This window comes from Canis aureus, chromosome 3, assembly GCF_053574225.1.
Source record: "Canis aureus isolate CA01 chromosome 3, VMU_Caureus_v.1.0, whole genome shotgun sequence".
NCBI lineage: Eukaryota > Metazoa > Chordata > Mammalia > Carnivora > Canidae > Canis > Canis aureus.
The window spans coordinates 2233235-2260287 of NC_135613.1; the positions used below are offsets into that span (position 1 = coordinate 2233235).

At 38.3% G+C, this 27053-nt stretch overlaps 1 protein-coding gene across 5 annotated transcripts in view; it reads right to left on the bottom strand.

Moving 5' to 3' along the window:
- The window catches only part of LOC144306243 (cadherin-8), a 358000-nt gene that overhangs the window by 29829 nt on the left and 301118 nt on the right, over nt 1-27053 (bottom strand). For 4 of the 5 annotated variants that reach the window (XM_077885712.1, XM_077885706.1, XM_077885704.1 and 1 more), the window contains one exon: nt 24499-24616. In XM_077885712.1, the coding sequence (XP_077741838.1) occupies nt 24499-24595 (97 nt within the window). In that variant the 5' untranslated portion in view covers nt 24596-24616. Of the gene's footprint in view, nt 1-9835; nt 9985-24498; nt 24617-27053 lie in introns of those variants that run through there. The other variant, XM_077885708.1, reaches the window with a different exon arrangement.

Genomic DNA, 27053 nt, shown 5'->3' on the forward strand with positions numbered 1-27053 from the left:
TCTGATTTCTCAAAGCGGAAGTAAAGGCACATCTACAAACACCACAGCAATCTAAATGTTTAGATAATTATTTAAATAATGATCACTATTCATGCAAGAATGCATTCATTTTTTTTTTTTCACTCCGTTCTATGACGGCAAGAATTTGGGTTTTTTTTTTTTTTTTGGTCTGAATTACTCATTTTACAAATGTATTAGTCACCTACTCTGTATAGGGCACTGTTCCCAGTACTGATTGCCTCATCTATCCATTTGATTTTACCTGTGAAAATAAAACCAAAGAGATACTGAAAATCTACTTTCTCATTCCAAAGTTCTTATTTAAAAAAAAAAAAAATCAGCAGTTGGTTTGTGTTCAAGTGTTACTTTGTAAATGCCCCTCATCTGGTTCCTTTAATTCTGGTGCACTCTCTTTATTATGTTCAGATCACTAGATACTCCTGCTGTGTAACCTTCCACCTACCTACCTCGAGTCTGTCTCTGTCTTCTGCAGGCTTTTAAGCTCTCTGCAGAAAGATCAAATCATTAATGGTATTAAAGATGTCGCAGTAAAATTGTTATCTAAGCTGGAAATGTTACTTGAGTAAAGAAAAGGAGAAATTTTTAATTGGAAGTCTTACAGCTGGAAACCTCGACAGGGCTGGGGTTTTGTGTTTCTTTATATTTATTAGAGTTAATGCGTTTTAGGTTAGGCAGAGTGTGCTTGGAAATTACAAGGACATCTCTGCATATACATGTATGTCCTTTTGAGGCTTGAAAGCAGAATCTATGTTTAACCAAATAGCTTTTGCAACAAGAGGGAATATAATGTTTGTGAACCGCAGTTTTGAAGAACGCCGTGACCATGGGTTTTAGTGGGATCCTGTAGACCAGCTCCTCAGCTTTATACAGTTGGATGCAAATTACATCATTTTTTCCCCGTTACTGCTGTAAACTATAAAATGGTATTGATACTTTCCTTAAATATTAGGATAGATTAAATGAAACATTTCATAGGATGGGTTGGAATGGACTCACTGGAGCCTGGCTTATTTTCTCTCTTCCAGTTGTGCCACAACGAAAAAGTGATGAAATGTGGTTGTGAGTGAAATCTGGCAATTCTCAGTCTTCACCCCATTCCAAAGCCAAAAAAAAAAAAATTCTCATATTTCATAGAGTTCATGGAGGTCACTTCCTTATTTAATATGCCCTGTGCATACACAGGCTTTACCCGACCATCTTCACTATACATGAAGCTGTGGATCCTCATCTACCCATTTTATAGATCAAGACTCTGAGGCTCAGATACTCTAAGTAGCTTTCTAAGTCTTTCTGTTCTTTGGCAATAGCGCTGAGCATCCGGGATTCCTCTGGCTTTAGCGTTGTTCTCATGAATTTAAGGTGCATTTAAGAAGGCCTTGATGATTATCATGAGGAGACTATCAACCTAAACCCCTTACGAGGTGATTTTATACATACGACTCCATTAGTTCTCACTCAACCCTTCCCACCAGGAGTTACTATCATAATCTTACACTAGAAGAAACACTGATTAACACAGTGAGTGCATTTGCTTGCATATCCTGGAGTCAGACCACTTGGGTTTGACTCTGGCTCTGCAGGCATCAACCAAGTGCCTCAGGCACATTGCTTAACCCATGCTTTAAGTTTTCTCATCTGTAAAATGCAGAAAATAACAGTGCCGGCGTAAGTGAATTCTAATGATTTTTATTGAGTACGTGTGATCAGTCAATACGCCAGGAACTATGGTGGGATCTTCCTAACCTTCACCTCACTTGGCCTCATCATATTTGGTTTTATCATGCAACATTTTGAGCAGTTCCCATATGTTACACCGAGGAAGACCCTCAGTCCCTTTTGGCAAATGAGGCTACTGAAGGCTCATAAAATGGGCACGGGGAGCGTTATATATCCACGTCTCTCTGTCCCCAGAACGGGTGTCCCGAACACTTGGAAGTCTCTTCCGAGAAGGAACTTCCAAACTATGCTGACCCAGGAAAGGGAAAAGCAAAGAGACACGCCTATTTGTACTTACTTATGCCTTTCGTATGTCATGTGCCAGCGTCGCCTCCATCAAGCCAACCTCTCTGCCAGAGCAACTAATTTACATCTTGTTCATTCAGGTCAGATGCAAGCCAAGCATGTGATGAGTGCATATGTGCCCTTGGAAACTCTAATGCAAGAGCCCAGCTTTCTTCACCTATGAATATAGACACTCAAGACATGTAGAGCAGCAGCAATTCTCTCTGCCCCTAACCTCCTGCAGGGCTCAGACTTGCCTGCAAAGCAGTTTGTTTTCAAAGGAGTCTAAAAAGGAAGAGATTTGCTCCTTTTTCGAGTACTTCTTTTTTCATGTTGTTGGTGGGTCATTGAGCAGTTGGAGGAAATGCAATGCACTTAACTGTCTGGGGTAACCCCAAACACAGCAGGCCCGAGGTCTGAAAGTAACTGTTAGTATCCCCTTGCGGTTTGGGTTTCTGCAGAATGATTCCATTGAGGTGGCAGTGGGGAGATTGAGATTTGAACAGTGTGAATTCCCTTCTCCTCTGTCCCCAGCTAAGGGAGTGCTTTGTATTGAGGGATCTTAGGGTGACTGACAGAGAAAATGCAACCCATTTTAAAAGAGCATTTTCCTTCTTTCTGCCTTTCATTGATGGGCCACCCTTAGCACCAATTCCAATGGCTCTTATTATTTTGAAAGTGAAGTTTTCAAAGGCCTAAGATGTCCCAAACCCACTGTATTCTTACTCACTTTTTTCAGTCAAAGCCCTGAGGTAGGCTTTCGGGGTTTGGTGGGTGGAAGCATCACCTTCTGTGAGCTTATGTTTACCTTTAATTCCCAATATTGCCTACCTCTTCACCCCCGAGCCACACACTTCTGATGTCTCCAGTATATAATAGCCTAAAGTACACCCTCCAGGGGGTGAAAAACATAAGCGGGACAGGGCAGCTAGCCCCTTATTGACACACGGGCTGTCAGATTGCCCCAAAATGTGGGGGTGCGATCTTCCTCTTCATTTGACAGTTTAACTGGCGTCATCTCTATCATCCAAAACACAATTTCTCAATGAAATACTAAGGGCTTTAAAATCAAAGTAAATGATGATTGAATCTAGGTCTCCTGTGGACTGAGAAATGTCCCCTCACACCCCTGAAGTTTCCATAAATGTAAGGCAGAGCAAGTAATAGCCCCTTTTTAGGATCGTCGTAAGATTAAAAGGGGGTAAGATATATAAAGTATCTGGCTGATAAGAGGCACACAATTAATGTTAGCCAAGCCCTGTTTCTTCCCTCGAACTACCCGCTATGCCCAGCACACTGACATGGAATCCTACTTCCTCCAAGGAATTACCACATTTTTGCATTTTTGACTTAAGGCAATACTTAACCTCAACCTCACTGAGCCTTAGATTCTGTTGCTTTAAAATGGAGTTAATAATACCTCCTCATGGAGCTTTTTAAAAGGATCTAGATGATCAAGTTGCCTAGGTCAAGAGGGTCTCTGAAGTAGGGATCTAATTCTTGGGAGATATAAAGATATACTCTGAAGATTAATCATGCTTCTCCCTCTTAGTCTAGAATGTTGGATTCTTTATTGATCTTTGTTGCATATCTGTCATTATTGGCTTTCTGAAACCTCGGAACAGTTTGGCACAGTGGTGGCAAGTTATAAACTCCCTTGCTCAGTGAGTTTTCTCGCACTTAGATGATCTTAAAATGGTCTCTCTCATCTATCTAAGCTCTTCTATTTCATGTGAGCAAAATGAGGTTTGGAAGAACACCATTATCATCAATATGCATGATATGATCTGCAGAGTTTGGTCAGTGTTTGCAGGAATGGGAATTGTAAAATATTTATGCTCCTTCGATAAGCACACATACCTTTACAGTTGCTATCGATTAAACATTTGAAATAAATCTCTCAGCTTTTGGTCTTTCTACTTGGGTTATTTTTTTTCCTGTGCCAAGTAACATGTTCATTAATGGACCATATGTTTATTCTAAGAACACTTCAATCAGGAAAATGAAGAGATAGAGTGACTATATCTATGTCACTCATATTTGGATTCTGTGGGATTTTTAATTTTCCTAGAAGGGCTAGCTGACTATAGGTAAGTAGTCCTCCTTGAAGGCTGATTGTGGTATACAAAATCATTATAAGAATTACCTCCTTTTTTTTTTTTTTCTTATTTTAACACCTCTACCCTATAATTCCTCAAAATGTCTCTGGCTCCCCTATTAGCCTCAATTTCAGCTGCCAATGCCTGTTTGCCCCCTCACTATATAGTTCTAGTAGTGTCAATGAGACTATGGTTCTCTTTCCTAGCCAAGCTGTTCCCTCTGTATTAGATGAGTCCCACTTTTGCTTCCTTAGGTAAGTCTTGCCCTTTGATAAATACACTTTCCTTGAAGAATCATACCAGAGCTACCTCTTTCAGAACTGAGCATCAGGGCTTCTTTTCTGTGTTCAAGTTCTCTGTGCCTAGTCATCTCATTGCCTTGCTTATCAGTTTTCTACTCTTGAGGCCTCTAATAAGGCAAAAGGCCTCGTTTATTTTAGGTATACCTGGGCCATTACTGAACTGAATTTATCTACTCACATTACTAGGCACTGTGGTCAGCACATAAATATGTTATACTGTTATTTTATCTTTTCTTTCCCAGTTTTCTTCTCTTGGATGGAAACACCATTGAGTCTTTCTCCATCTGGTAATCCATCTAAGACAAAGCTCAGGTGTCTCCTTCTTCTAGAAATCCTCATTGCCCCCCTTTCTTATTTGATATATTGGGATCCCTTTGTCTGTAATCTTGTTGTGTCCTCTGAAAACCACAGGCTTAAGACAAGCAAACCAATGAATGTAAGATTGAGTAAGAACTCCAACAGCATTGTTGAGGATATGGATCATGACACTGATCTCTGTATTTCCTATATTTGTCACAGGACCTAGTCCTGATAAGTTACAGGAACTCAGTCAACTTGTGTTAAATGTGCATGAATGGATGAATAAAAGGAAAATGTGTGAAGGATTTCTTCTGTAGTTCTTGGTCATAACACTCTTTGAAAACATACTGAATAAGAGTAAAAATGCACAACTTATATGCATTTAACCATTCAACAAACATTCCATTACCACCTTGACCACCTGCTTGACCACCTTCCCAGACATTGACAGTCATTGAATATTTTGGCCGTGCAGATAAAGATTCAGTAACGTTCAGGGGAAGCACATTGCTATCTACTTGGAAATTATTGATATGTAGTAAAACGAGTGATTTTCCATCATAGGTACAAAAATGAAGTCTAGAGGCTAGGCGACCATATAACTTATCATCCAAATACTTTGGAAACAAAAGATGCCATTATTAACAGCTATAATGCTAGAACAATATAGGCATAAACCTGGAATCAACCAGGCAAACAGTGGTGAAAGCTTACGAGGAAAAAGACAGTGTTTTTATGAATGTCATTCTGCTGACACAAATTTCAATGTCCATAGGCAAATGTGATAGCCAAATGTATGAAGATCCTCCCCATCAGAGACTTTTATCTGAGTGTCTGAAGTTGCCTATAAACCTATTAGATATTTTTCATAGTCACTCGTGCTATGCATTATTACTACGGTTTGATGGATTCCTTCCTGCAGACCTATCTGTATAAAAAATATATATACTGCGTTACTGCTCTTCTGTATTTCCCCTTTCAGAGAATCTGGAAAGAATATGCATATATCTTTTGGCTATGCTGGAATTCCTGCATTGGTGTGTGTGTGTGTGTGTGTGTGTATGCACACATTTGTTGGGTTGTGTCCTAATGTTGGTAGCTTAGAAGAGAAATACCTGTTCATTTTTGACTGAAGGAGACTCGGTCCTGATTTCCCTGAGATTTTGGCCATAGTCACAAGACTAAACAATTTTTTTTTTAATTTATGATAGTCACACAGAGAGAGGGAGAGGCAAAGACACAGGCAGAGGGAGAAGCAGGCTCCATGCACTGGGAGCCCGACATGGGATTCGATCCCGGGTCTCCATGATCGTGCCCTGGGTCAAAGGCAGGCGCCAAACCGCTGCGCCACCCAGGGATCCCAAGACTAAACAATTTTAACAAAAAGTTGTAGAAGCCACCACCCCAACAAAAAAAGAAAGAGAAAGAAAGAAAGAAGAAAGAAAAGAAAGAAAGAAAGAAAGAAAGAAGAAAGAAAGAAAGAAATAAAGAAAGAAAGAAAGAAAGAAAGAAAGTTGTATTGTTCTATAGAATGCCTTTATCTGTTTCTCTCTGGAGAAAATGGGTGCTGAATAATGAGTAGGTTGGTTACAGATTTTTTTTTTTTTTTTTTTTTTGCAAAAAAATCTGCAATAATTCTTCTCTCTGTAATTGTGCCTCCTGGATAATCCCCTCCCATACTGAGTCTGGAATTAATCCTGTGTCTTATTTTGGCAAATGGGGGAACAGAAAATATGGCTCAGTATTGGTGTTTGCCCTTTTTTTCTACACTTTAGTATCCTGTAACCAATACCATATGAACAAGTGTGGACTGTCCCTATGGATGATGAGATACACGTTGTTAAATCATCCCTATTGCCTACCTAATATTAAAGCAATCAACCTTTATGTTAGGAAGCCATGTTAGACCATGAGCCGCAGCTGAAGTAGCTTAGATGAGAAGAATCATCCAGGTGATACATGGAATCACAAGAAATTTTAAGTTTATTGTTTAAACTGTTAAGTTTTGAGTTAGTTTGCTACTCAAACTTAGTTTGTTAGACAAGCCAACTGATGAAGACATGGCTACTTTAATATAGGATTGTCTTAGCAAAAATGTAAAGCATGTAGCAATTGGGGATCCCTGGGTGGTTCAGCAGTTTAGTGCCTGCCTTCGGCTCAGGGCATGATCCTGGAGTCCTGGGTTTGAGTCCCACATTGGGCTCCCTGCGTGGAGCCTGCTTCTCCCTCTGCCTGTGTCTCTGCTTCTCTCTCTCTCTCTCTCTCTCATGAATAAATAAATAAAATATTAAAAATAAGCAAATAAATAAATAAACCATGTAGCAATAGCTTTGGGATAAGGTTGGTGCACAGGTGGGAGATGAGGGCAGGAGATGTTTAGTAAATGCTGGAAAATCAGCAAGGAAACTATCAGCTTCTTAGTGGAAACTATGATTAAACTTAGGGGAAGCCTGCAAAGTATTAAGACAATTTTACAACTTAACACATCTTTAGCATGAGCTAAAATTGGCTAAAACAGTTGTAGTTCAAAAAGAAGCTTCAGATACCTGGCAGATAAGACACAGCTGAAAACATGAAATATTTCTTGTAGAAAACAAAGGATTTCTCAAGGCTGACCTAGGAATCTAAAGGGCAGAGTCAAGAGCAGTAGTGGGCAATGAAGTGGGAGCCATGCCCAGAAACAGAACCTGGCTCACTCCCTACCTTTAGAGTAAGAGGATCTGTCAACAGGTAACCAGGTGGACTGCAGAATGGCTTGGCCCAGTGCCTCTCTGGATCTAGCATTCCTCCCCTATTTCAATGTGAATCTCTAGTCCAACTGTCTTTCTTGAGTTCCCCTCTATATGTTAGCTGTATATGGGGTTCAGATAACGTGCTTTTTCAGATCACAGTCTCCTGATTGGGAGAAGCTGAGACTGAGACTGCAGTCGGCACTCAGATCTGTTATGGGTCATTAAAGCTGACGCTATAACGGTAAGAGGTTTTGGGGAGCCCTGGGTTAAGGGTGAGCATGTATCAAATGTGAGAAACATGTGAAGGGTTTGTGGATAGAAGGTAGACATTGTAGACTACAGAAAATGGGCACAGAATATTTATTGCTTTTTCTGTCACGGAGCAGAGTGTCTCTTCACAACCCCAGATGTGGGTTGGCCCCATGACTTTCTTTGACTAAAGCATTTAGCGAAAGTAACAATGTGCAAGGTCCAAGGCTGAGAATCAAGAGAACCTGAAGAATCTGTTCTCGATCTGGGGAACTGTCTATCGCCTGAGTCCAAATTAACCTTCTAGAGGTGGAGAAACCATGTGGAGTGAGTTCCCAATTGTCTGAGCCAAAGCCCCAGGCAGGTGTGTGAACCAAGCTGCGACTAGCTCAGCCTAGTCAGACCAGACAAGCTATGAAGGCAAGCACAGCAGCAGACTTGCGCATGCACAGAATTGGGACAAAGTTAAAGGGCCATTGTTTTATGCCATTACTGGGTACCGTTATTAAGAGGGCTTTGATTTGGCAACACTCAACTCTACGATTCACACCGAGTTCTGGAGCAGACCGACTTAACCTGAGTCTTGGATTCACTAGTGTTTAATTGACCTTGGCTAAGGTACTTAACCACCTCCTGCTTGTACCTCTTCATCTGCAAAATGGAGACACTCCCCCCCTTCCCAAAAAAAACCAGTGGTAGGCACTCTGGTCTTCTTGTTATGAGGTATGTGTAAGGTAGCTCTATTGAGTGTCGAAGCTGAGCAGTGAAATCCCAGGGGCAGCCTAGAGATCCTCTGCCATAAAGAAGGGGAAAAGGTAAATGAAGTTTGATTTAAGGATGTGAAATTAAACCATCTCCATTTTATAAATGTTTCTGGGACTTTTCTGGTTGTGCGTTCAAGCTGAATAATAACAGTAGTTCTTATATATGGGGCATCTTCTGCATGTCAGGCACTTTACACACATTATCTCTAATTCTTACAATTATACTACTAAGCAGTCGATAAATGATAGCTATTATTATGCATCACACTCTGTGTAAATGCTTTATAGCATTATCACATTTAATCCTTAAAATCACTTCTATGATAGGCATTATTAACCCAACCTCACAAATAAAGCAACAGAAGCACGCAGACCTTAGATAATGGACCCAAACACACAGAGCTGGTAAGTGGCAGAGCAAGGATTCCTATTTGGGTCTGTCATAATCTAAAACCTATGTTCTTTTAGCTAGTGCCACTCTGCATCTTGGCAGATGAAAATCCTAGGTAGTGAGAGTTCTTTGTCAGCTTCACATGAGCACGGACAGTGGGTTATTGTCTGCTTTGTTCTCAGAAGTGCTTATCTAGAAGCAAAGGGGAAGGCTGGGGGAAGCTGTCCACACTCCCTAGTGAGTGTTAACATGGGCAGTATGGACTCTCCAGGGTCCTTGCCGGGCATGACGCATTAAACCAAATGAATTGACTCCTAGAAAGTGCCTTTTGCATCACTGGTTTTCAAATTTTGTCTTGGGTTCTATCATATTAGGAGTGAGGGGGTTATGGGAAATGGACAATGTGTCTGGCCCTGTCCCCCACCTATGTTTCAGTCATGGAATCTTCACGTCTATGTGTTCTATGTCATTGCAGTACATTGAAAAATATAGCTTAACAGAAGTGTTCCTCTTTTAAAACAGCAGCAGCACCAAAGTTGAGGACTTCTGTTTTATGCAAATGCCCAGAGTATAGATAAGACCCGTGGGGCCCAAAGGTGGAAACTTTTATAAAGACTCTCAAAGGTAGACTTAGGATAGAGACAAGATTAGACCTCAAAAGTCTGGCTTTCTTCCCCTTGTAGAACCTTCTGTGAGGCCACTAGTAGATGACATCCCCAGTCAATTTTGATGTGCAAGGAGATTCTCTTAAGTGTCCCTTAGATCCAAAAGATTTAGCTGAATATTTAAATAATGAATTACCACGGCCTGTTTTGAGGATGGAGCAAATGGAAGAAACTAGTTCTAGCTTCATCATAATTTTATTTGGGCCACCTTTGGACTATGTTTGACCATATGTAGGCCAATTTACAGTGACCTCTGGGATCAGAGGCATTGCCAAGACATTAGACCAAATGACCTTGGGGACGCTGTCCTGTGCATCAAAGGATGTTCAGCAGCATCTCTGACCTTTGCTCACTAGAGGCCAGTAATCCCCCACCACTTGCCCAGTTAGGACAGCTCCAGACACGATCAGATGTCTCCTGGCCTTCAAAGGCACTCTCAGTTGGGAACCACTGGTCTGATCTAGGCACGAAAATAATTTGATCATCACTTTTCAGTGTCATCCAAAAGAAAACTAAACTCACAATCTAAAATGATATTTGCACTAGTCATGGAAAGCAAAAACAGAACTTGAGCCAAGACTAATGCAGCTTTTAGAACATTTGGTTTTGTTTTTTTAACTGATTTATGGTAACCGAGTTGTGCAGGCCCTGAAGTGTTTGTGGATGTTTCAAAATGACCCGCTTTTCATGAACATCAAATTTTTGATCTATCTGCAGGAAAAAAAAAATGAATTGATAGCTGCTATCAAATTTGATAGCAGATCCTGGATATAAAAAAAAAGTTTTCTTGCTGTAAAATTTTAGCTGCTTGTCACTTACATTATATTATATCACATCTCACAATGACATATTGCAATGTGGTGCAATGTAAGTCACATAATAGACAACTGCAATTCATAACTTTCTGAACAGGGAGTCATTCTTTACTGAGAAGTTTCCCAAGGGAAGCGAAGGATTCCCGCTCCTGAGGTCATTCACGGCACTGACGCTCCTGGCCTACGTGGGACTCTTCTCTTCTTATTCTGTCTTTACTCTTGATTCTTCCAACCTACCTCGTTTTTAAAACTGACCTTCCTGTATTTCTTCTGAGTGTGATGGAGCTGTCAATCAAGTGGCTTGCCTCTGTGGAAAGTGGGGACTCATCCAGGCTGACCCATAGGGGTCTCCAACTGCTGCTAGCCTGAGGTTGCACTTGTATGAACTAAAGGATGGATTCACCTTTGGGCAGCTACCAAGCCTCAAAGGGTTCAAGGGCTTGGTGATGAAATGAAGCCTTTCTGAAAATGAGAGAAAGAAGACCTCGCTGGGGTCATAGCTTCTCAAGGGGAGAATGAACTGGTTTTCAGTCGCTGTTCATCCCAGGGCCAGGGGCCTTGTACAGGGAACAGCTCACAAAACTGTTCACGGCAGCCCGGAGGCTATTTCACCTCCATAAACACAGAGAATGGCTCGGTTGAGTCACATGCTCATCTCCTAGGCCAAGCATGGACCTTTTTTCTTTTAAAACAGGAATTGATGGGAAGCCGAGGATAAAGAAGATCTCTCCTCCAAAAATACCAAGCTGTGGAATCTGCGTAGGACTGATCCTTCCACGAGCAATCTTTCTTTCTCTTTAAAGACTGTGCAGGGAGGGCAAGCTAACACAGGGAAAGAACGTAGAAGTACTAGGGAAAGACAGAGTCCTCTCATATCCCTGGGCCACCTCGATCTGCTCACTAGAGAAGATAGTTAAACTCTAGACCTGTTATTTGGGCCCATTTACCTTTATAGCGCAGGTAGTTTGAGTGGGTTTTGTTTTATTTTGTTTTGTTTTGTTTTGCAAGTAAGTCTTACTAGATATAGGCACTCTCTCCATTTACTTTTTCCTGTCTAAGACTTGGAAGATAAGCTTTTCACGAGCTCTCTTGTGTGAGTGCACATTAAATGCATTCATTCATTCACCAGCCTCTTACCTTCTTTAAACTCAGCCACCATGTATTGAACTTCCCTTTGAGCCCAGGTATGATACCCTAAGTTTGCATAATCTTTAAAAGCTCCTTGCAACGCTGTAAGTACTGCCTGGATGTAACCATTTTAAGAGGCTGAGAGAGGCAATCGCTCACCAGAGATCAGCTAGCAAGGGACGGAGCCCAGTCCGTCCTCAACCTGTGGGAGATGATGGCCTCCCCACCCTGGTGATGGTCTTTGTCATTCTCACTTTCATCACTGTTGCCACTGAAAATACTTTATATAATAGAAGCTTGAGGAAGACAAGAATTGTGTGGGATCGAGGATAATAGGATCACAGTGGTGCAAGCCCATGCTTCCCCGCCCCCATGATTTTTTTTGCATCATAATATTTTCCTTCTCCATCCTCTAGGAGAGCAGACTGGTGCATGTTGTACAGCATGAGGCTCAGGCCCCCTGCACTGTGAGTCGTCTTGCTCCTGTGAGCCTAACACTCAGGGATCTAAAAGAGTGGACTTTGTAGGGACCCAGGGATTGATTAGCACACAGTGGACTTCCTTTGCTCTTGGCCTTGGTTTCCTGAATTTCACTGGATCTCCTAAAAATACTGATAACTTCCCTGCATCTCATCTTACTTTGTTCTTCTCATCTTTGCCTTTTGGCAGAGCCACGTGTCGCCTGTGTATTAAGCATCTTGGCCGGGTAGTGCTCTTAAGGAGAGTCAGAGGTAGGAGCACCTATGTCCCTAGCAGGGAGATTTTTTTTTTCCTTTTCCTTTTTTCTTTTAATGTTTTGGAATATATATACTCTCCTCACTAATTTGACTGTCCTTATTCCTCTTTACCATCAGCATATTGAAGTCTACGATACATTTCAGGGTAGGTTTCCTATAGCTAGCTTTATCCTTTAAAGTCCATCCTTACCTGATGTCAGCTTCCTTCTTTTCTCTTTAAGTCCCATGGACTTTGCTAGTAGGTCCCCTGGAATAATATGCTAAAAACCTTTGCTACTTTTCTGTTCTCGGCCGCTCTGTATTACCATCACCTTTCTGAGGACGAAGGGCCCTGATAAGAGAAATGGCTGATACTAAAACTCCATGTTCTGTATTTACAAACAAGACCCAGCACATACCCCAATAATGCATCTCCAGGAAGATCTTGTGCAGCCAACACTTGGATTTTAGATTCTCACACTGTAGTTCCAACCTTGGAAATTGTGCTTTTGAGAGATATGAATAAGTAATTCCTTGCTAATGGCCGTTGGCTTATTTTGGAAGGCATTCTTTTAAGAGATTAAGCAAGTGAGTAATATAATAAAAACAATGACTGCCTTTGGAAATGTGCTTCTTTAAATGACCCTCACAGTGTGTCTGTACTTGACTTCAGGGGAGTGCTGGTCTAGACTACCTCCACTTTGCACCCAGCACTATTTTTATGCCTCAGTTCTTGTTTTTCCCCTGCAGTTCTCCTTCAGAGTTATTATTTGAAATACTGTATTTTATTGATTCCAACATATATATGCATATATTTATTTTTTAATGTTTGAATATCTATGAAATAAGGCCATGTCTTATAGTTGAAGGCATGTATATTGTCAGCTTTTTAATGGGACGTTATTTTTCTCAGTTGGACATAAATTAATGGTATATCTCTTTAACAATATTGTATATTTGATGATATTAAAGTTTTAAAGGCATCAGATTAGAGTTGCCAGGGTTTACCCAACTAATATTTTGATGGTCTTCTCTAAAGGCTTAGCTGATAGCTTCTAGCCTTCTATAGTTTGAGAAAGGGAATTACAAGTGTTTGAAAACTATACATGAAATATCAGCAGTTTTGCCGGACCAATATTCTAGGAGTAAAGTGCAAGGCTTTGAAAGGCAGTAGGTGCGACTGGCGCGAAGGCAGATTCAGCAGCTTGGAGCCCCGTTTTGTGCCTGGCAAGTCAATTAACATAACAGAGCTTCAGTTTCCCCATCTGCTAAATGGCAATGATAATCCTTACCCTGAGTGTATGCATTTAGAAGCAGATGGATAGACAGACACACTGTAAATGATATAGTAGGTGCTAGAAAAACAAACTATTGTTTTTTTCTTGTGATTTGACATTTCACCCAGGCAGAGTAATCAAATACAGACTTATCTTAAAATAACTGCAGGACTTCTAAATAAAATCCTCAGCAGAGATGTGAGCATACTTTCTAATTTTTATAATCTTTTTTTATATTTCTCAATTAAGGATATTTTATAAGCGATCATATTTCTAGGCAATGTTAGATTATTCCTTGAAAATAACTTCTTACAAAATTAAACATCCATTTTGGAATACATACATATTTTAGAAAGACAGGCTAAACAGGATGAATATAGGGGCATAGATTTTCTTCTTCTTTCTCTCCTACACAATCAAGATGTGAACTTTGCATAATTTCCTGTGTATATTTTAGTCATCTTACTTTGGGGAAAAAAGATAATGAATTTTAGATAATTGTCTCCTAACCATTCTAAAACTTTCTTCATTGAACTGTAGCCTACCAACATTTATAAGAAAGGCAAGTTTCAGATCAATTTACAATATATGTATCAGAATATGGCCAAGTTATTTTTTTATTTCTAAGATTTGAATCTATGCACTGATCAAAGTTTTTCATATATATACATATATATTACCGTTATACACAGTATGTGTTTATATCAATGTACTTTCCAGTTCCATTAGTTGATCTGTGTGTGTGTGTGTGTGTGTGTGTGTATGTGTGCTAAAACCTCCTAAATGTGTAGGACATACTTGTTATGTTATGAAAAACATCAAGAATGTGTGCAGACATACTCAAAACACTAAGAGCCACATCATTAATATCTTTTTCGAACCAAGCATAGTCTTATGATAATAGATTTTATGGATCTCCACAAAATGTCTCATTGCATTTGTCTTCAAACATATTTGTGGCCATTCCTTATCATTCCTGGAAGTCAATTCCTTGTATATCTGACCATTATTCCTTAATTGTGATAAGTACCTCTGCACATAACAGTGTTTTCATTTTTGCAAAGCTTTATTCGAGCCCTACTTTTTTGAGAGACCTTCCTGATGAAACTAATCCAGTAATTACATATCTTCATAAAACTCTTGTATTTCCTGTCTCTAACCTTAGAAGATAAGTAAGACTACCAAATTCTGAGCTATTAGAACCATATGTCATATGTTTATTGAGTTCTTTTGATGTATGGGGATGATTTAATTCTTTAATATGTCCAGAAATCTGCCCAAACATACTGAGAAAGAGAACCGGTGATACTGTAGAAGCATATCTTTTAGTAATATTATCTAGTATTTTAATATGAATGAGATTTGGTATAATAATTTCTGGTGTAAAGATGTCTTCCATATGCATTATTCCTTTTGAAGGTTGATAAAGAAGACAAAGTACCTAGACTATCTCATAAGTTCCAGGTACTGCCCTTGGCATTTATCCTATATTCTTTCATTTGTTCATCACAGCAATTTCATTTTAACATTATCAAACACAGTCTGTTACAGAAAACTAAAAGCTCCATCCAAAGTCACATCTTCATTAATTGGTGGCTGCAGAACTTGTCTGATTTCAAAGTTTATGATATTTCTCCAAATACCACATGTTTACACACGCAGTATATTAGAATAGATGAATCCTTAGGTCTCCAGCACTAACCCATTCATTTTGTAGGGGAGGGAGCTGAAGTCCACGGAGAAGTAAATCACAATGTGACCTTGATGGAACTAGCAATGACAGTCTGGCCAAGTGAAAGCATGAAGCTCAGAGAAAGATGACTGTGCTCAGCATACCAGGTTCAATATCACTTTTTTATCAGACTGCCCTAAGATAAACAGTCGTCAAAAGACTGAGAATAATATACTCAAGCAATAGAAAGAGAAAATTCTAGTAAGCAATCTATTAGGATGAAAGTAGAGACAATAGGTGACCCAGAAAGGTCCAAGGACAATAATTACTATATTTCTCTATGAAGTGCATCAGTACATTCATTCTGGTGGCACGTTAGGGAAGAGATAGAAAATGAAACCAATGCCATGTCCAAAAATCCACATAATACTATCCTCTAGTTGCCTGGGGCCTTCAATAAACATTAAACATTGACAGCTAAAACCTGGTCACTGACAAGTATCTGAACCAATGATGCATAGGAACTGAAAAAGACATAAACAATATATAACAAAGCTTGCATCAGAACTATAATGGAATCTAATAAACCTGCAAAAATAGAATCATTAGCCCCAGTTCACTGGCAGTGCTGCTGTACAAATTATAGTGATGCCTATGGATCAACTCGAATTTGGAAAGAACTCACCATCATGATCTGACTGTAGCCAGAAGCACATTGAGTAGTGAGGTTCAACTTGTCTGTCACAGCCATAGAGAGGACACCAGCCTGAAACTCCCAGAGAGATTTAGCTATCTATGACTATGGATGTTATCGCCACTCTTACCAGCCCATTACTTTGTAAAGATGAAAACTCTCTTTTCTGTAGGGCCAGTTTTACAAGTTGGGTAAGGTCTAAGAGGGAACTTTGTTTATGACAGTATAGAAGTTGGAATGTGTGTGATCATTCCTCCCTAAATCACAGTATTTTGCAGGCTAACCTGTGAATTTCTCCACTATATGACAAAAATCCATGTTAAATTATAGCCTTCCTTTCTATGAATTCAAATTAGTATAAGACTGAGTTGTGAGAACAAAAATACACTGTATGGGAGGAGAAATACAGTGCCTATTTTATTCACTACTTTGTTTGCAGTTCCAGGGGAGTGACTAGCACATGGTAGGCACTTAATAAATAGGTATTGAATGAATGAGTGAATTAGGATATAATGTCTCTTACAAATAACCTCAAAGGATAATGGGGGAGATAGTCCTTGACTCGTGTGTCTGCCTTCACAGTTACCACACTGTCCTGTAGAAAAAAAGCAAAGAAAACACATTTTGTAGCAACTGTTAAACTTTCCCTTGCTCTGCTCACAGATGAGGGGAAGCTGAGTTCTTATGAATGATTGGAAATTAGCTAGATAGAAAATGGAGGGAGCAGAAGATATGTATTGCAGATAAAGGGGAAGGAGAGTCGATTTTTTAAAGTTTTTTTTTTAAGATTTTATTTATTTATTTGAGAAAGAGAGAGAGCATGAGCAGGGAGGAAAGGTAGAGGGAAAGGAGAAGCAGACCCCTTGCTTAGCAGGGAGCCCCATATAGGACTGGATCCCAGGACCTGGCCTGAGCCAAAGGCAGACACTTGACTGACTGAGCCACTCAGGTGCCCAAGAGAGTGGACTTAAAAAGCATCATTGGTTTTGCATGTTCAACTCAAATAATGTATAAGGAATATAGAAGATGAGAACAAGGTAGAGGGAGAGAGGGATAGATAATAGAATTGAGGAGAGAGAGTGCCATTCATCACTGCCTTTTTTTAAAGCACACCATCATTGATTTTTAAAATACATTTAATGTTCCATAGTTAGCATTGAAGATCTTCACAATCTGGATTATTATTGTTGTTGTCTTACTAAGGTGCTCTTAGGTCAAAAATTCTATCATTGTATCAACTCTGAAATGTTTCATTTGCCTGCATATAGAGAGTTGTATGCCATCGGATCTAGAGATAGAAAACCCAGCCCTATGGAGACCTATAATTTTTAAGTCCTCTTTATTTCTATCCTTTGATTATGTATATTATGGTAATGAGGATTATATTCAAAGAACAACTTCAGTTACCCACATATTCTCCTTTACCATTTCTCTTCTCTCTTTGCTTTACTCATGGCCAACATGTTCAATCACTGGCCACTCAGGTAAGGGGCAGTTAAATAGCACAGCATTAATTATCACCCAAATGCCTTATTTTAGTTTATTAATATTTTTGTTTGTTGCATTGGGTGTGGGCATGAGTTTGTTGCACTGGGATGAGAGAGATTCAGGAAAATTGTAAGAAGAAGAGGAAAAAGGGGGGAAAGGAAACTCATATTTATTGAGTATCTTCAATTTACCAGACACTGAACTTAGCACATTTTGTTTTGTTTTGTTTTACTTAAATTAATATTTTCCTGTTCAAAACAACATATGGGTAATTATTCTTTCCATTTTATAGATAGATGTTCAAGATTATTCAGTTATTTGTGAGAGTTCTCACAGATCATAATCAAAAGAGCTAGGATTCAAAGCAAAATACTCAACCATGAAGCTTGTGCTTTCTCTATTCTACAGCACCTCTCTCCTAGTATTCATTGTAATTCATCCCAAATCAACTTTTAAGATGTTTATCTATGTGAGTGTCCCCTTTTCGGCTTCCAAATTCTTTCTCTGCTTTCTCTATCCACTTTAATAAACCAAAGGATCCAAAGCACATGATATGTGTTATTCAGGTCACATCCCTAGATAGAATGTCATGTATGCCTAATGCTGTGTCTATGAAGTGCTCAAAATTAATTCAAACTCCTGTGCTGGAAAGGAATAAAATGATTGTCAACTACATTTAATACTTTTTTAGAAAAGGAGAATTTGCATCTCCTGACAGCTCATTTTGTTTCCACATTCAATTTTAATATTTGCTTGTGCTTACCAAAAGGACAGTCATGTTTATTTGGCACCCACAAAATCCCCAGACCTATTTTTATACTTGTAAGTAGATTCTAAATCAGTAAACAGCATTATTTTTTAATGGCACAAACAAGAAAGTGGTCCAAACAAGATTTGATAAATAAGAACCATTTCTCTGAGTAATTCTTTCTACTCCTCCTGATGTTCTGTTGATCCCTTTCTTTTTTCAATTTTTTTTTCTTTTGAAGCAAAAGTCTCAGAAAGCAAATTCTCAAAGAAAAGATTCTATGTCCTAAGGCATCTTTACAATAACTGTGAAGACTTTAAGGTAACTAAGCATATGCCAGTTTATCTCTTGGTTTCTCTCTTTCAAAAATCTTCAGAATTAGAATGCTCTATACAGACCAGAAACGATCTAACAAATTGACTGAAGAGTTCTGACTTAATTTATCACCCTGAATAGCATATGGACAACCACATATATGTCTATTCCATGTATCTAAGTTATATCCCTGGTAGTCAGTAATCTCAGCATTAAATTGTCTCCCATAATATACACTAAAAAAAAAAATAAATGCTAAGAGCAGTTCTACATCTAAATAGAGCAATAATTTTAGGATTTTTAATATTTGTAAAGGAAATTCTTAACTTCTGAAAACACTCTCGAATTATGATTTTAAAAGGAAAGCAATCCAAAAAGATATGGAAACTATACAAAATAACAAGAGTTTTATTAAAACTATTTGAGCAAAGAAAATCTAGTTTTCTGAACCAACTCCACAATCATATGCAACTTGGAGAATGGAAGTACAGATCTGTTATCTATTTTTCTTAGCTTGCACATCATCCTTAATTACAGTTTAGACGACAAAATGAAACATAAATGGCTTTTTATCAACGGAACATTGCTGGAAGCATAAACAATAAATTATGAATTACTGAAGCAGAAGCCTTTTGGATCATGTATGCATAATGCTATTCTGCATATTTGGGATCCCAGTTGGACCTCCTGTTTCATGCAAATTGAGTTCTACCTTTTGTGATTCAACACTGCCATGCCTCATATGGGTCAGAGCTGACACCCTATATGGAAAAGATCTCTAGTCAATGTTTCGCGCTGTGTGGTGCTGTGGAAAAGTCCTCTATGTGAGCAGAGCAGACAGGGTCACCATACTGCAAACATACATATGTAGGTATTCATTATCGCACTCATGCCAGCACACGGTTTTCACTTGTTGCTTAGGTATGGTTGCCTGGGAAACCCAACAATAATGGCTGGGCTGTGACTGAGGGATAGAGGCTTTTGTGAAGGCCACTTGAGGAAAGGCGTTATTTTGGAAAGTCCTGTGCTAGCTTCAAAGCAGCCTGGTGTAATGGAAGAACTCAAGGAGCCCCGAGGAGGCCGGAAAGAGGACGATTGGCTTACAAAGTGGAACCCCTGGCGCTGTGGATCATCGGGAAGACCTGTCAAATCCAGTTCTGCCCAGCTCAGGGCACATCTGGCTTAAGGAAGATGAGAGAGGGGCTTTGTCCGCCTCAGCACCTATATCCTCAGTACAACAGAGGCGTGCATGCAGATTCAGCCTGAGGAAAGATGGAGGACAGAAGGCCAACTCTGGCTGGCCTGGGAGCAGGGGAATCCACTTCCACCTTCAGGCTGCAAATGTCAGTTTTGTGGTGAGAGCAATGAGAGCTAAGTAGACATTCTTCAAAAGAGCAAAGGAAGATTGTCTTTAATCTTCCTTGCAACACGATTCCACAGGGTATGTGTGTTAGGAGGTTGTGAGTGTTTGAAAGCACTTGACATGCCAGAATGGAAAGTAATCCCTTCAGATTGGAAGTTGGGGTCAGCTTCTGTGTGGAGAAATCCAAGTTTCATGTTGGCAAAGCAGACAGAAAAGAAATCTTTTATATCCAAAAACAGATCCAAAAATCAGGCAGCTATTTCCATGGCTAGCAAATATTTTTAGTTTTCCCCACCTTATCCTCCTCTTCCTTTATTTTTTTTTTCTTTTTCTTTTGTCTTTCTATTATAATACTCTTTAGATTGTAACACGTTACTACGCAGGTTTCTTGCAATGCATTCAAGTCAGTATGAAGGTTTTCAAAGCTACCAATGAGACCACTTTCATAATTACCTTACAACATTCAAAAATTAACAGAGTTCAAACTGCAAGGAGACCTAGTTGAGAATAGCATGGGGATTTAGGAATTAATAGATTAATAGGGATCTTGTTCCATTTACTGATGAATGTTTTCTCATGTGCCAGACATTGTGCTAAGAGCTGTCTAGCACATCGGTCACACATATCTATCACAGCACACCTGTGGGGTAAATAGGTATTGTTTCCTGATATTATTGATAAGGCAACTAGCACTTAAGATTATTGGCCTATAGTCCATGTTCTTCTAAGGGATGCACTGAGGGGATAAAAACACATAAAACACACTGCTTGAAATTGGCCAGTCAGTTGAGATAGAAACCTCACAAAACGAAGCATGAATTATATTTTAAACAGGTAAGCATGTTATAGACATTGAGATAACCCAAGACGCATTTATTCCAAAGCTCTAGTCAGCATTAACATTATCCAAATTAACTGTCCCAATGATATCTCTAGAGTGAGGTCCTTATCAATAGGGTCTTGGTCAAAAAGGAGATACCAAGAAGAGGGGAAAAAAATATTAGTGGTATCAGGTACCCTGGTTCCCCTGCTCTCTTCTCTTAAGTCTACCAAGCTGTAATTAAGTTCAAGTTTAGCATCTACATCTTTCCTTTCCATAATATCCTCTCAGGAGCAAAGTTTTATGTTTTTCCTCATTTCTCTATACACATGATTAAAATATTTCGGCATAAAACATGAAGACTCCCATTTCACTAGACTGCTTTCTGGCAATTCCAATCAAATCTTTTAATTGCAGTCCAGGCTGGAGAAGATCAGGTTTCTGGCAGACCTGAAATGTTCTGTAAGCAAGATATTTCTGTATCTATAGAAGGTCCATTTATCTTCCCTGTCTTGTTATATGTAATTGTTGAGTATCTTACATTTTCACAGTTAGAATGGAAGCCAATATGACATATGGTTAGCAAAACTCCTCTTGCTTTTAAATTCACCCAACTGGAAGGTGGAAAAACCAATGACTGGGCCATATAATTGACCAAACTTAAGGTGCTATGGTTGGTGTATATGTATATATATATATATATATATATATATATATATATATATATATATGTTATAAATGACTCATCATATTTTTGACCTTTGCTTTCAACTTTATCAGTATTGAAAGTTGCCTTCTTAATGTGGATGAAATGTGAATCTCATACATTCAGAAAGAGAATTATTTGTGAAATCACTCAACTGTGTAGGAGATAAGAGACAGCTAATTTCTATCTCATTTTGTCTTTGATTATAAATTAGTCAGCTGAAAATTGCAGAAGGCCCAATCTATATGAGGGAGGAGAAAGATCACAGTAACTTCAAGTTGAATGACATGGCTACAAGTTCCTCAGAAAATGCCAAATACTAAAACCATCTCCCATAAGAATCTAATTAAATGGTGGGATCGTCCACTCATCAATTATGAATTTGGATATATTGGCTCTCTCAAAATCTTTACCTTGGTACTTGTAAATCATGACACTGCCAGTGGAGAAACATCAGCTGATGCCCATTTTAAAGTCCATCTTATGTAGAAAAAAACAATTCTAAATATGATTATACCATTTCATTCTCCCCATCTTTTTTTATTAAAATTCAATTAGCCAATATCATTAGTTTCAGATGTAGTGTTCAATAATTTATCAGTTGCATATAACAGCCAGTGCTCATCACATCACATGCCCTCCCTAATGTCCGTTACCCAATTACCCCACCCTCCCACCCACCTGCCCTCCAGCAACCCTTAGTTTGTTTCCTATAGTTAAAGGTCTCTCATGGTTTTTCTCCCTCTCTGATGACTTCCCAATTCTCTCCATCTTTCAAACACAAAATATACCATAGTTTTAAAATAAATCATGTCTAGTATTTGGACTTTTTTTGGTATTTATATTCTCTTATCATTAACAGGGAATGGGTAATAGGCTAACAAAATAGTCATTTATCTATCTACTTATCTATATATCTTTGACGTTTTAAATCTGACAACTTTTTCCCATTATTTTCATTGTTTCTACATATGAAGAAGGGACCACTTTTTTTTCCTATTTTTATAGTAACTATCCAGATGCCAAAAAGTTTGAGGTCTAAGGAGCAAAACTCATGAATTCCTGATCTAGGAAAAGGAAGATAGAATATAAATTATACATATCTATTCCAAAGACCAGTGGGCTCATGATTTACTCTATGGAGATGTTGAATATTTGGATCCTAAATCCAAAATCACAGTGAACATATGTCCTGGTTTCCACAGCAACCCCTTTCACTTTGAAAAAAATGTCCCAGTTGGAATAATAAATTATGTGGTCAGTCTCGGCAAAATAAACACACAACTTAAAATAAACAATTGTGGCACAGAGAGTACTCTTTCCACAAAATTTTTGCAACACCTGGCATCTTTTTTTCCCAATTATTTCACACACACACAAACCTGTGACATAAATAAAAGTGGAACTTCCATTTTCTAGTTTCAAAACAAAACAGATAACACTCAGTCTTTTAAATATTCTATTAAAGGGCTTATCGAAACATGTGATAGGCCAAAAAGAGGTTATCTAAGTGTGTAAACTGTTTACTTTCTATTGATTCCAAAATTAAGTGAAAGCATGCAAAACTCATTTACTGTCGAACTAAAATCTCCTCTTTAATAGGTTTAGGGCATAACAGATATACTACAACACCACACTTTTCCATACACCCCAAACAAACCTCTCCTTCACTCAACACATGTTTATGTAGTGCCTTTGATGGGTCATACTTATGTTACAGGCATATCTTGATATTGCATGCACGGAAAATGCCAAGAAGCTCAGAACCTTTGGGATGGGAAAACACTCCTTCATAGAGAATTTTTAAATGTAGGGCATTTCATATGCAAAAATAATGACTGATACCTATTAGCTCACAATCAAAGTGAGAATGGACCACACTTATGCACAGACTTTTAGTGCAGCTTGGGATTTCTGAGTTGGCTTTCATCTTAGACATATCCATGTGACTTCCATAAAAAAAAGAATGTTGTTAACTGAAAAACAAAGACAATGTATTTGGATTACAGTTCCTGATTAGGGGAGGCTAACAAAGGAGTACTCCATTTTGAGGAGAGAGAACAGGATTTTGTCTCCTTAACGTTTGGAATAGTGGAAGCCAGCTGAATACTATCTGTATAATGACTTTGTCATTTCATTTTTGGTGATGCATTCACACCTATCAGAGCATTCCCCAAAGAACTAAGTAGCACTCTGTTAAAAGGTAAGGTCATAATGTATTTAACAAGAGCCATAAAATGTTATTTTATTTCACGGAGGAAATGTTAGCAAAATTCACTACCTCCCTGAAACAGAACATAGCAAATAACCCAAACAAATGTCATGAACCAAATTTTATTCTTCTAATTGGCTATAGCTCTTATGGAGACCATTCAGAAATCCAAACAAGTACCTATAGTAAAGCCGAGAGACAGCTTAAGACAATGCATTTATTTTGCTAATCATTCCAAATCAGCTGAAACTAAGACTTACATATACCTGGGCCAAAATAAACAGTGAAAAATGCTTGTTGAATATACAGCAGCTTAGGAAACAAAAAAATATACAGATGAGATAGACTTTTAAAAAGAGAGAGAGAGAGATCTATGACCTTCATGTGTAATAGACAATAGTTAAGGGAAATAGTTAATCCAAACTCGGTTCTCAAGAAATAATGAAATGGATTAAATGTTCTCCACGAGTGAAAGACTTAACAATAAAATCAGTTTATATTAGCTCCAAAATAATACTGATAAGGAGTGTCCTTCAAGAAGGATTTCCTGATCTAATTGCTATTATCAAAGTTGGTACAGGCTTAAAACAAATACCTCTAATGTGTACCCACAAATCAGGCAAAATTAGGATAGGCTTTCCCTAAAGACTCGGTAAACATTCAATTAAAACTTAACGACTGCGAAGTATAAGCCAGTTCCTTCTCTAACAGATATCTCAGTATCTAAAAATTCCTGGAACTTTCCCAGGGGTTAAATCTTACTGTTCATTCTTCAGAGTAAGGTGATTGAGGTATTCCCTAGGATAAAATTAACTTTCACATTAACAATTTTCTTATCTATTGTTTCAATATTGGAAAGAGGAAGTGATGTAATTACCGAGCCGCTAGGCTGATAAGCTAAGTTTCAGTTGCTCATGGGTGAACAAAAGTTATTTTACTGATATGTTCAGTCAAATTATCAAATCACATCCTATCTTCCAATTTATGTTCAACCCTGTTTCACAGGGCTAATATATTTACCTTCATTTTTCTTGATGGTAAAATTCGGATTGTTGACCATTTCTGGAAGAAGACTGTATAAGAAATAATGTCCGTTTTTGGGATCATCTTTGTCCATGGCACTCACTGTTTGAATAACCTGTAACATAAAACTTGACGTCAGCATTTCTGATGACATCAGAGGGCTTATACGGACTTTTAAGGTGAGTGACATCTCTTTAGTGGACTATTAGTGTGGTCCAATATTATTTTTTTTTTCAGTTTTTCTGAGTTGTTGTGGATGGTTTGTGCCAAGAACAAGGAGAAACATTTATTGCATTAAAACCTCAGCTTTGATAAATAGATAAGAATTAAAGTCATTACCTTTGTGTCCACTTGGTGTCTGTGGCTCAAAATAGCAAATTTAAGACTATTTGAAAATTCCACTGGGTAATTACAGGTTTCTTTCCAATTTGAGTATTTACAGGCATCTAAAATGAGATTTGGAATTGTTACAGTGATTGTAATGTGGCTCTTGGGAGGATCTTGGAAGTAAAGAACTTGAATCTTGAACCCTCAAAACATCTCTTTGTACTCATTGGCTACAAATGTTTGCCAAATAGAATGTTCCTCGGCACAAACATCCCTGCAACAAACCTTTCTGAAGAATTGCATCTTTTCCCTCCCAATAATGAATACTGTTTTTAAAGTGAGTGGATAACACATGCAAACAATGCTTTGGAGTGTATCCTGAGATGAATAAATTATAGGGATTAGGAGAATTACCACTGTGCAGAGAACTGTTTGGATAGATACACATACTTGGAATTGGTGCCGGTTGAATGTGCTTATTTCATTTGCAAAGCTGCATTAACTTAGTGCTAAGTTGTTTCTTGGGATGTCAGAGAATCGGCTTAATAATTCGTATTTATGATTCTGTGATATTAATCACTTCAATATGAAACACTGGACAACAGTTAATATAGTAAAAATTATAGTTTATACTACTACTATAAATAGCTACAACATAATTTCAACAACAACAAAAAAAAGGCCTGTAAAACATGACAGTTAAGGTGATATCAGATATACCGTAGAAAGAATTAACAGGGAAATGCTCTCAGGTTTATGGAATTTAGAGAACATAATGACAATATCTAATATATTAGGACTGTTTGAACAACAAGGTCCCATTCAACTTTGCCAATTCATTAAAGATAAAAAAATAGATCATTTCTTTTTGAGAAAAGGGTATCTTTGCCTTGTAACTGATCATATAAGTAGTTGTGAGAACCACAATAGCTGTGACTTTTGCATTGTATCGAGCACATACTATATGGTGAGTGGTGCATTAAGGTTAAGGCATAAAGACATAACTTCTCTCAACTTCCATTCCTTCATTTTTAAATTGGGACATATTCTTACCTGGTAGGTGTTTTACTTTTATTAAGGACCTTGTAAAATGTCTTATCATTGTGCTTAGCTCGAGTAAAAATATAACAAAAAAGTAGTGCGAAATATAACCTATGATTAAGACAGTGAAGCAGTCATCAAAGTGATGGACTCTGAAATGGAGCAGCCCTCATAGAAGCCATAGTTTTACCGTTTATTCATTGCATGATACTGAGGGAGTTACGTTAGTCTTTCCGAAACTTAGTTTTCATGGATTCCTAAAATTGCAAATAAAAAGTACCTTTCTCATCGGGCTGACATAAATTCATGTCAATCTCTTAATATAGAATCTGGTTCCTAGTAAATGTTCAATGAATGTCAGCCATTGTCCTTATCATTATTGTCATTTTTTTATTAGAGTCACTACCATTTATTCATGACATAGTCCCATGAGAAGTGTAATGGCTTTTGTTACCCAGTTAGCTAACCTCATCAGATTAGATGGCAATATAATTATATTTACTGTATCTGAACCCTAGCACCTTTGCCTTGACATTTAAGTGCAGAGAGATACCCTGGGATTCTAGTTTAAAAAAAAAAAAAAAAGAATGGAAACCCAAGGGGAGAAGCTGAGAAACACAAAGAACTCTTTCATGGCTAGCCTACATGTACACATATTTAAGAGAAGGATTGGACAGGAATCTTCTTTGAGGCAGTTATAAAGAACAGAAGTGGGAAAAGTTATCTGTGAGCATATGGAGCATTCCCTTCTCCCTTTATCCAATTTTGCTTCAAAAGGACTCCAATGTTCAGGTGCATCAGTTGAAAAAGTAACTCTTGAAGTGTGTGAGCACAAGTGAAGGGCAATGCAAAGAGCACTTCTTGATATCCTGGAGTGAAAACCACTCATGGCTAAATGCATTCTTATGGTGTATTTAGTGGATAGATCTCCTGTATACCATTACTAATCCTTCTAAATAATCTGCATGAAAAAGACTCATACGTGCCAGCAAGTGGATCTTTGTGAATTATTTCATTAATTAAGCTACCAGGACCAAAATAATAGATGCAATAATTTAGGTTACCTGCATTAAAGGGTATAATTACCTGTCATGCCAGGTCTCAGAAGTTTGGTCTAAGCATTATACCTGCAATGGATATTTTTTTTTTCACCATCTATTTAAACCAGGAACTCTGTTAGACAT